This window comes from Aureococcus anophagefferens (genome assembly GCF_000186865.1).
Source record: "Aureococcus anophagefferens unplaced genomic scaffold AURANscaffold_6, whole genome shotgun sequence".
NCBI lineage: Eukaryota > Pelagophyceae > Pelagomonadales > Pelagomonadaceae > Aureococcus > Aureococcus anophagefferens.
Genome location: NW_008705566.1, coordinates 1,748,647 through 1,759,865, shown reverse-complemented (window position 1 = coordinate 1,759,865; position 11,219 = coordinate 1,748,647). Strand labels below are relative to the sequence as shown.

At 71.1% G+C, this 11,219-nt stretch overlaps 1 protein-coding gene across 1 annotated transcript; it reads left to right on the top strand.

Moving 5' to 3' along the window:
- Window positions 1–9,438: 9,438 nt before the first annotated feature.
- Window positions 9,439–9,744, top strand: AURANDRAFT_17223 (hypothetical protein; the record flags this gene model as incomplete). The annotated part of the gene is made up of 1 exon (XM_009037548.1): window positions 9,439–9,744. A coding segment is annotated over one exon (306 nt), but the record flags the coding sequence as incomplete, so codon positions are not given.
- Window positions 9,745–11,219: the final 1,475 nt, after the last annotated feature.

Below are 11,219 nucleotides of genomic sequence, written 5' to 3'. Positions count from 1 at the left end.
CCGCGCCGTCGAGGAAGGCCGCCTCCAACGCGCCGTCGTCGTCGGCGTCGCCGTCGAGGGCCGCGGCGGCGAGGAGCGCGGCCGTCCACCGCGCCGCGGCCCGGAGCGCGACGCAGGCCTCGCCGCCCGCGCTCCTGGTAGCCAGGCGGTCCGCGACGGCGCGGTCCGCGACGGACACGGCCGCCGCGGCCGCGCGCGTCGCGTCGCCCGCGGCGGCGACGGCGGCCGCGCGCGCCGCGTCGCGCGCGTCGAGCGCGTCGCCGACGAAGGTCCGCAGCCCGGAAAATTCCCGACGGGCGCCCGCGCCCGCGAGCCAGGCCTCGTCGTCGTCGCTCCGGACCCGCGGCGCGCGCGCCGACGGGTCGACGGCGGCCCGGAGCCGGCCCCCGAAGAGGGCGAGGCGCCGCGCCGCGTCCGTCTCGAGGCGCCACCGCAAGAACGCCCCGGCCTGGGCGCGCCAGCCCCGCAGCACGACGTGGCGCCGGAGCACGTTGTCGAGCTTGATGCACCGCGTGCCCTGGACGAGCCGCGTCGCCGACAGGTCCCGGGCGTCCTCCGCGGCGGCGAGGGCCCGGCCCTTGTCGTCGCGGCTCCGCTCGAGCGCGGCCGCCGCGGACCGCGCGGCGCCGAGCTCGTCGTGGACGGCCTTCTCCGACGCGAGGGCGACGTCGAGGGCCTTCTCCAGGTCCTCGTAGCGGTCCGTCCACTTGACGGACTCGTCGTCGAGCTCCTTGCGGTGGCGCGCGTCCGCGGTCGCGCGGCTCTCGGCGACCTGGGCCCGCAGCGCGGCCAGGGACCGCTCGGACCGCTCCGCGGACGTCTTCCACTCGTCGCGCGCCGCCGCGGCCGCGTCGCCGCGGCGCGCCGCCGCGTCCAAATCGTCCTTGAGCGCCTCGCAGGTCTCGCGCGCGCGCCGCTTCGTCAGGTCGGCCGCGGCCTCGAAGCTCCGCGCGCGGGCCTCGGCGGCCTCGAGCGCGCGGCGCAGCTCCTCCGTCGCCGCGCGCTCGTTCTCGCGGCCGGCCTTCTCGACGGCGAGCGCGTCGGCCGCCTCGCGCGCGGCGTGCGCGAGCGCCGCGGCCTCGTCGCCGTGCGCCGCGACGGCGTCCGCGTACTTTCTGGACGCCGCCGCGGCGTCGGCCTCGGCGGCGGCCCGCAGGCCGCGCTCGGACGCGAGGCGGTCGACGTCCGCGGCCTCGGCGGCCCGGCGGACGGCGGCCGCGCCGTCGTCCTTGCAGCGCCGCAGCTGCGCGGCGAAGCGGTCGCGCGCCGTCGACAGCGCGGCCTCGCTCTCGCGCCAGGCGACGCAGGACGACGCCACGGCCTCGGCGGCCGCCGCGTCGAGCTTTGCGAGGCGCGCGTCGCGGCGGCCGCGGTCGTCCGCGGCGTCGCGCTCCAACTCGCACAAAGCGGCGTCGTTCGCGGCCGCCTCGGCGTCGCGCGCGTCGCGCGCGTCGCCCTCGCGCTTCTCCGCGAGGGCCGTGTCGCGCAGGGCCTTGGCCAACGCTTGTTTGCGCGCCGAGGCCTTGGACCGGAGCGCGTCCAGCTTCCTGTCGAGGTCGAGGTTCGAGGCTTCGAGCCGCGCGACGTCCGCGGCGCGCCGCAGGGGCACGGCGCAGGCGACGGCGAGGTCCGCGCCCAGGAGATCGACGGGCCAGTCCTCCTCGATGTCCTCCGAGCGGCCGCCGTACTCCTCGATCTCCAGCACGCCGAAGACGCGGTCGTCCAAAGATACCGGCCACGCGCGCCGCGCGTCGCTGTCCGCGGACTTGGCCGCGCGCTTCGGCCGCAGCGTCGCCGCCACGGCCTCGGCCAGGGTCGTGTCGACGCGCGCGTCGCCGTCGCCCTTGCTCCAGGGCGTCGCGACGCCGACGACGCGGCCGCCGCCGAGCCGCGGCTCGGACGTCTCCGCGGCCGTCGACGACACCCAGAGCTTCGCGCGGCGGCAGCCGAGCACGCGCGGCGCCCGGGCGGCGACGAGGCGCGCCGCCGCCGCCGCGTCGGGCGACCGGCCGACGGCGTCGTGGAGCGCGCGGCGCAGCTCCTCGACGCGCGTCGGCTCGAGCGGCTCGGGCCGCTTCTCCGCGACGCGCTGCGCCGCGCGCCGGAAGAAGGCGCCGTCGCCGCCGGGCGACTCCGACTCCGACTCGCTGTCCGTCGGCCAGTCGCGGTAGGCCTTGGGCTTCGGCGCCAGCTTCGGCGGCGGCCGCCGCGTGCCGATGATGTTGTCCAGGGCCTTCTCCAAGCGCGGCGTCGCGCCGCGCTTGCCGCCGACGACGTGGTCCACGGCGCTGCGCATCTCGCGCTTGAGCTCCATGGTGCGCGGAGCGTCACTGCAGGGCTGAGTTAGCCTTTGCCTCGCAGGGCTGCTTCCGCGGAGCAGCCCATCGTTTGAATCGTGTGTTTCGCGTTCACCTTTGTGTGCATCTGTTTCGTTGAGTAGATACATCGTTCCAACTTGCTCATTCTCAACACACTGGTTGCGAGTTGCAGTCGATACTCTGCCAAGTTGACGCTCGGCGTGACATCACTTGGTTGACTCGAGGCCGCCTCGCCCAGGTTTTGGCACGCGATGCAGCGTTTCCAGGACTTGGCGCGGCGCTCGGTCTGTGGACCATGTCGCGCCTTGGGCCCAGCTGCGAGTCGCTCGGGAAAGACCATCGGTCGATGGGGAGCAAGTTAGTTCGCGTCGGGGCAGCCCGTGGACGACGAGAACGGCGGTTATCGGCGGGGGGCGACCGACGAGGGGCTCGCATTAGTGCTGAGGTCCGAGCTGTGCGACCAACTTCGAGGAAACACCCCCTGGAATGTCCCTCCCGAGGGGGCTGTCCGGGCTTGGTCGCACAGCTCGCCTCATGTATTGCGCGGTGAGCACCGTGTCGCCCGCGGCGCCGCGCGCCTCCCGGAGGCGGTGAGGTGATCTCGATCAAATCGGCTCGAGTCGAAGAGCCGCCGCGAGGGCATCTGGTCGCCCCCATGACGAACGATTCCCGACGCTCTGTGACTCGAAGGGGACCGAAAATCGGGTCGGGGGAAGCTGCCGCGCCTCATTCCACCCCCTGGGGCTGCCCGTTTGCGTCGCCTCGCAATCGTCCGGATGTCGCGTCTTTTCATGTGCCTCACCCACATGTTTGCGGACCTCAAAGCCACTGGGATCGTTGCACGTCCCTTCATATTCGCGGAGCGCGGGGCCCTCTAAGGTGGAGATTCCATCATCGGCCGCTGAAATACTCCTGCGGAGACACCGTCTCTAGCCCTCTAGAAGCTAGGATTTCTTCAAAGTTTGTCTTGGCTTGCAAAAGTTCAAGCGACGGGATATCCACTGCAACTCGCAACCAGTGACAGCGCGCTCTGGGCTCTCCCTGAGAGCGTCTGCGAGAGCGCCGCCCGCGCGCGGCGTCCGGACGCGGCCCGCCAGCGATGGCGGACGAGATCCTGTGGCACATCGAGGACCGCGACGATGCGTCGATCACGAAGGTCAACCACATCGACCAGGACCCGCGGTCGCCCATCCGGCCCTTCATCCCGAAGATGCACGGGCCCAAGCCGCGGGCGTCGTCGCCCGGGCGGCCGCCGAAGCCCTACCAAAAGGGCCACGGCTGCAGCGTCGACAGCTTCTCCGGGAGCAACCTGTCGAACGCGCTGCCGAGCCTGCACACGAAGTCGACGTTTACGGCGAATTTCGGCCGCGCGCCGCCGGTGCCGATCCGCTTCCGGGGCGCGGGCTCGCGCCAGGGGTCGCGGCCCTACACGCCGGGGTCGCGGCCGGGCCCGGGCAACACGGGCATCGCCATCGGCGTCGTGCGGCCGGGCACGGCCGCGGCCGCGCTGCCGACGCAGTCCGTCGACGGCTCGTCCGTGGCGTCGCGCGGGCCGCCGCCGTCCGTCGACGAGTCCCAGTTCCGCGACCTGCTGAGCTTCACGTCGAGCATCGGCACGACGAAGAGCTTCCGCACGGGCCAGCAGGGCCCGTCCTGGCCGCCGTCGACCTTCGCGGCCGCCGCGGACCGCGGCGGCGACCAGGGGTCCATCACCGACGACGCGCCGACGCCCCGCGGCCCGGCGGCGGCGGCGGCGCCCGAGGACGGCGAGTTGCCCCCGGGCGAGGAGGGCTTGTCCTTCCAGCTCACGCACTTCCAGGTGCCCAAGGGCCACGACTACCTCAACCCCTACTGCACCGCGTGCCACTTCCAGGACTGCGAGCGCTGCGGCTTCTGCGTCGCGTCCAAGCTGAGCAAGGTGCGGCGCCTCCACCTGGATCGTTTAGCGTCCGTGGTCATGCAGCTCCAGCCGGCGATCACGGCCAAGGAGATCGTCCAGGTCATTTCGCGCTACGCGCGGTCCGACGACTTCGTCACGTCCTTCAACATGCGTTTGGGGTGGCGCGCGCCGCCGGCCTTGTTCTGCAAGCCCCACGAGGCCGAGGTCGACGACGCCGCGGCGGCGTTGGCGAAGATGCAGGAGGCCATCGACAAGGCCGCGGAGGGCGTCGCGGTCGAGAAGCGCGCCAAGGTCAAGGTCGAGAAGCAATTGGAGGCCGCGCGCAAGGCCATGAAGACGCACAAGCTCAGCGACACGGTCGTCCACGTCCAGCACAAGGCTTTAGTATTAGCCCACGCGACCCTCGAGCACGACCACGCCGACGTCGTGCTCCAGCTCGACCACCTCGAGAAGCACATCGACGACGCGCTCCGGGAAACGACGGTCGACCGCGTCCACGCGGCGCTGGTCCGCGGCCACCGCAAGCTCCAGTCGGGCCACACCGTGCAGGCGCCCGTCGCCGCGGGCGTCCAGTGCGGGAGTTCATTGGAAGAGCTCGTCGACGCCGGGGACCAGCCGCTCGGCGAGGACGATTTGCGGGACCTCTACGAGAGCAACGGCGTCGTCTTCAAGGACAAGGAGTGGAACTCGCTGCGCACGTCCTTCTACGTTGGGAAGAAGAAGAAGACCACCGGCGACGGCGGCGGCGACGACGACGACGCGAGCGACGACGCCTCGGTGTCGAGCGACGATTTGGACGACGGCCTCGCCGGCGGGCGATTGACCGCGTCGCAGGCGAGCCGCCTCCGCGCGAAGCTCAACGAGGTCCAGCGGGAGAACGAAAAGCTCCGCACGGAGCTCGTGCGCCACCAGCAGAAGCGGAATTCGCTGCGGAACACGCTCGAGCGCCGGAGCAGCCTCCGCCGCGGCGACGCGGACGCGTCGCCGCCCAAGCCCGCGTCGCCGCCCAAGCCCGCGCCGGAGGAGACGGACGAGCCCGAGGACGCCGGCGGCGGCGACGACGACGACGATAAAAAGTCCGTCGAGGAGGACTTCGACGACGCCGTGAGCGAAATCCTGGACGAGGCCGAGGACGAGATGCGCGCGATCTTGACGGAGGAGTTCGGCGCGGACGCGTTCCATCTGGACTTCGCCGAGGGCGCGACGCAGACGGACCCGGGCACCTGGACGGCCGCCGGCGCCGCCGACGCGAGCGACGGCGACCGCCTCGCGGCGCGCTACGGCGAGGCCGCGTACCCGGAGTCCGCGCCGCTCGCGCCGTCGGACGCGGCACGCCTCGGCGGGCCCCTGGCCAAGTACCTCAAGGACAAGAAGGACGGCTCGAAGCGCAAGTCGACGGTCGCGGCCATGATGGACGCGGGCAGCCTGCTGACGCTGCTGTCGGACTTGTACGAGAAGAAGGTGCTGAGCGACGTCGCGGACCGGAAGGATTCCGCCAAGGTCACGAAGCCGCTGCCGGACTTCGTGTTCCAGTACCTCAGCGAGCGCTTCGGCGAGAAGAAGGTCGCCGTGAAGAAGACGCGCGAGTTCGTCGGCGCCGCGGAGAAGTTCGCGGCCGACAGCCGCCGCGTCCGCGTCTTCGCGAAGATGGCGGGCCTCTTCGAGGGCTGCGCGGCCGTCTACGCGCGCGACATCGGCGACATCGTGCTGGGGTCGCTGACGACGATTCTGGGCGACCCCAAGGGCATCTCCGAGGCGCTGCGGAACCGCAAGGACGGCCAGCTCCTCGTGAGCTGCCGCGCCGCGATCTACAGCTTGGTGGGCAAGGAGAAGAAGACGAACCTGAGCAAGCCCGAGACCTACGACTGCCCGCTGTTGAGCGGCTGGTTCACGCGCAAGGAGCTCCGGGGGCTCGTGAAGGAGCTGAACGCGTTGGCGGGCAAGGAGGGCCGCGACATCGGCAAGCCCGTCGGCTTCGTGTCGGACCCCGTGGACCTCGACGCCTTCTACGAGCTCTTGGTGGACCGCATGCTCGACGCCGTGCGCAAGCAGGAGGGCATGCTCGTGCGGGCCTTCGAGCGCTTTGCGGTGTCGCGCGACGAGGACGCGGGCCTCCGCTTCGACGAGTTCGAGGAGCTCCTGGGCTGGTGCGTGGGGGCCACCGTGTCCAAGGACAAGCGCGAGCGCATGTTCAACGACCTCCTCAAGGCCGGCGGCGACGACGACCACGACGGCGAGATCGACAACGGCACGATCTTCTCCATCTGCGTCATGCGCGCGAAGGACTGCGTCCTCGCGCGCCCGCGCGAGACGAGGTGCTTCTGGCAGCTCCCCTGGGACATCGAAATGTAACGACCGATAGAATTAAACCTCAGCGCCGCCCGGGCCGCGAGCGCGCGTAGACGTCCCGCGGGTCGGGCTTGCCGCGGCCGATGGGCGGGAGGCCCGACGTCGACTTGGCGCCGCGGTCCGCGCCGAAGAGGCCGCCGCCGCCCTTGTCGCGGTCGTCGCGGCGCCGCGGCCGCTGCGCGGACGGCGACGGGCTCCGGCGGTACTCGCCGTAGGACGGGCTCCGGCGCAGGCGGTCGCCGTCGCGGGGCTCGCCGTAGGAGGGGCTCCGGCGGTCGCGGGGCTCGCCGTAGGAGGGGGATCGGCGCAGGCGGTCGCCGTCGCGCGGCGGCGACCGCGGCCGCCAGGCGGGTTCCGCGGGCTGCGGCGCGCCGCCGCCGCCGCCGCGCTTCTTCCGCTTCTTCTTCTTCTGGTGCAGCGACGACGTGAAGGCCCGCGCCGCGTCCGGCTCCGGCCGTTCCGGCGGTTCCGTGGTCTCGACGGATTCGCGCGCGCGGCGCGCCAGCGCTTCCGCGTGCGCGCGCTTCCGCGCGTCGACGTCGTCGAGGCGCCGCTTCACGGGCTCGAGCGCCGCGGCGAGGTCGTCGCCGAGGGCCGCCGGACCCAAACCGCAGATGCCCCCGAGGAGCTGCGCGTCGCTGAGGCCGTGGGCGGCGCCCAGCGCCGGCGCGCAGCGCTGCAAAATCGCGAGGTCGCTCACGGGAAAGACGGTGAACAGATCAGTCCAGAGGGGTTCGAGCCGCTCCGCGAGCGCCAGCGGCGTCGCGACGGCCATCGCAGCGGTCAAGCCGCAGCAGATCGAAGTGAGTCACCTTGCTGGCAAGTGCCACCAAAGAGCAGCCGTATTGCCATCCCGCTCTCGGCAGCGCTGTTGTGTGAGCCTGGGGCAGCTCCCACAGCCACACCATGCACGCCGCGCCGTGGTCGCCGGCGCGGTCGCGCCAGCACACGCCGAACCTCCACGGCGACAGCCTCATGACGACGGGCTCGACGGTCATCTCCGGCTCGACGCGCTTCGTCGCGGGCCACGTGAGCCGCGAGGCGTCGGGCTACCCCTCGGAGGACGGCCTGCAGTCGCGGCCGCTCACGGCGTCGCTGGACCTCGACGGCACGGAGACGGGGTCGTTGACGTCGTTCCTCACGAAGCCCCGGGGCCTGCTCGTGGGGCGCGGCGAGGGCGACGGCGGCGCTAAAGGGGGGCTCCACGGCGCGCGGTCGATGCGGAACTTGCGGGGCGGCGCGAACGTGCTCAACCCGCGGCGCGGCAAGCTTTTGGAGGACCTGAAGCAGCGGAGCTTCATGTTCTCCCAGAGCCACAAGCCCGACGCGCGGGAAGTGCGCGAGCGCATGCGCGAGGAGTGGGTCTCGGTGCTGTCGCCGAACGGCCTCGCGCAGGAGGTGCAGATCTGGAGCGAGCTCGACCGCTTCCGCGCGCCGACGACGAGCCGGGGCCAGGCGACGGTGCGGCGCCACGCGCAGCGCGGCGCCGTGCCCGCCGCGCAGCGCAACTCGCGGAGCACGGAGATGGTCCACGCGTACGACGCCAAGCACGCGGACGGCGAGGAGGAGTCGAACGCCAACGAGTCCCAGGAGCTCAACTCCTTCGACGGCTTGCTACTGGAGCAGCTCCCCCAGGACTTCACGCTCGACGATTTTCTGGCGACGCGCGAGGCCGCGTCGCCCGGGCGCGGCGAGTTCCCCGAGCGGGGCCCGCGGCCGCCGCCGGCGACGGGGTCGTCCGGGCTCCAGATCCGCGAGGCGGAGAAGAACGAGGAGGCGGGCCAGGAGATCCTGGACATGGCGAGCGACGTCGACCTGGGGGAGATGCTCCCGGAGTACGAGTCGCCGTTCCCGGTGACGTCCACGTTGGACTTCGACAACAAGTCGGACGTGCCCTCCATCGAGGAGTACGACGCCGACGCGTCGTCCTACCTCTCCCAGCAAAGCTCCAAGAGCTCCCTCGGCGGCGAGTGGAAGCCGCGGACGCCGCCGCCGCCGAACGTGCGCCAGCGCATCGGCGGCTACCAGTTCAGCGGCTACCAGGGCGCCCAGACGAACAACGTCGCCAACGCCGTGCCCAAGTCCATGAAGATCGCCGAGAACGAGGAGGAGGAGCGCTTCATCGGCGCGGGCGCGCGCCAGCGCTACTTCGCGCGGCTCAAGCTCGTCTGCCAGCAGCAGTTCCTCATGCCCCTGGCCAAGGTCCCCGAGCCGGCCAAGGCGCCGACGCCGCCGAAGGCGGTCGTGGAGGGCGAGGAGGACGGGGAGGACGGGGAGGAGGAGGAGGAAGAAGAAGAAGACGACGACGACGAGTCGTCGGACGACGGCGTCGACGAGACGCTCATGGGCGAGGGCTCCTTCACGCCGAGGCAGAAGTACCTGCGCGCCGTGCTGAAGCAGCGCACGCGCGACGGCACGCTGCCGCTGCCCGTGCTGCTGCGGCGGCGCCTCAACGCGCCGTCCACGCTGGACCTGAACGGCGCGGGCGTCGGCGACACGATTTTGATCTCGCTGTGCAAGGTCATCTCGGGCCTGCCGACGGTGGACACGCTGCTCCTGCGGGACAACCGGCTCACGGACGACTCGCTGACGCCCCTGCTCGAGGCCGTGCGCGAGCTGCCGCGGCTCACGGCGCTCGACCTCAGCGGCAACGACATGGACGACTCCGCGGCGACGCTCCGCGACTACCTCGGGTCGGCCTACTGCAAGTTGCGCAAGCTCTGGCTCGCGACGGCGGACATCGACGACTTCGAGTGCGCGGACTTCATGCAGGACCTCACGCACAACCGGAGCCTGGAGATCATCTCGCTCGCGGACAACCTCATCGGCGACGCGGAGAACCTGAACATCGTGAACCCGGACCTGACGACGGGCGGCGAGGCCATCGCCGACATGCTCCAGGAGAACTACAAGCTCCAGGAGCTCGACGTGGCCTGGAACAAGATCCGCAAGGACTCCGCGAAGGAGCTCGGCATGGCGCTCGCGCACAACTCCACTTTGACGAAGCTCAACCTGGCCTACAACGCCTTCCAGGACGAGCCGGCCCAGTTCCTTGGCATCGCCCTCGCCGCCAACGGCGCGCTGAAGGAGCTGGACCTGTCCTACAACGCCATCACGCCCACGGCGGCCATGGTCATCGCGTCCGCGTTCACTTCCAACAGTACGCTCCACAAGCTCGACATGTCGGGCAACCCCCTGGGCCGCCGCGGCGGCGAGGCGCTGATCACGGCCGTGCGGCGCTGCCAGCTGCCGGACCGCTTCCTCCACATCAGCTTCGCGAACGCGGAGATGGAGCAGGAGAACCAGGCCGGCCTCGCGCACGGCGGCGTGCTCTTCAACCCGATCCACCCGACGGGCGACTACACGCTGGACATGGCGACGCCCTACGCCCAGATGGTCGCCCGCGAGTTGTACCGCCTCGCGGCGACGCGCCACGGCTGCAACTTCAAGTCCATCTTCTGGACGCCGCCCAAGGGCGACGAGGAGGAGGAGGAGGAAGAGAAGAAGCCGTCGCCGGGGAAAAAGGGCAAGAAGGGCAAGGACAAGAAGAAGGCCGTGCGCCACATTCCCATCGAGCTCAAGCGCAAGAAGGAGAAGAAGGGCGGCCGGCCGGGCGCGGGCCGCGCGGCGGCGTACTTGCGGGGCACGGGCGCGGATCTGGACAGCGCGGACAACGCGGACCGGGCCTGGTTCAAGCCCGCGAAGGAGTTGGATAGAACGCTCAAGGACCGCAAGGAGAAGCGGCCGAAGATCGTCGCGCTGCTCAAGGCCATGGGCGCGAAGCCCACGCGGGACGGCGTCGACATGGTCGACGCGCGGCTCGACGGCGCGCACGGCGGCGTCGACGGCGTCCTCGCCGCCGTCTTCTACGCTTTGTTTGACGGCATCGACTCGAACGCGTCGGGGTCCATCGACGTCCTCGAGATGCAGCTCGGGCTCGAGCACCTCGGAGTGCTGGACAAATCGATCGAGGCCGCGACGCGCGTCATCGCCACCTACGACCTCGACGGGTCCTTATCTATAGAACGCGGCGAGTTCGTCCAGTGGGCCATGGGCACGTTCCTCGCCAAGAAGCCCGAGAAGCTCGACACGCTCGTCGACGCGAAGACGGGCGGCGCGTGGGTCGTGCCCACGGAGGGCTGGCTCCACATCCAGTTCACGGCCGAGCCCCACCCGCCGGGCGTCGACCTCTACTGCACGGACCTCGGCAACGAGGGCCTCGTGAAGAACATGCAGCTCTGCTCCCTCGAGTCGGACCGCGCGATGCTCTTCAACAAGGCCGTGTCGAACACGGACATCTACTTCACGGCCGTCCAGGCCCAGTCGCTGCTCGACGGCTGCGAGAACGGCTTGGACGAGTACGAGATGCTCGGGAAGCTGCTGCCGGTCATGTCGTCGACGGACGAGGCCTGCGCGCTCGTCGAGAAGAATTTGAATTTGGACTCGCGCGTCAAGCTGAGGGAGCGCATGGGCCCCCTCTTCGACGCCGTGACGGGCAACCCGACGGGCTTCTACATGCTCGATCTGCGGGAGGCGAACCACCGCCGCGCGGCGCTCAAGCTCGCGGAGGTCAACAACGCGCAGATCATGGTCGGCCGAGCGTCGGGCCGCCTCGACACGTCCCAAAAAGGCAACTGGCAGAACTTCCGCAA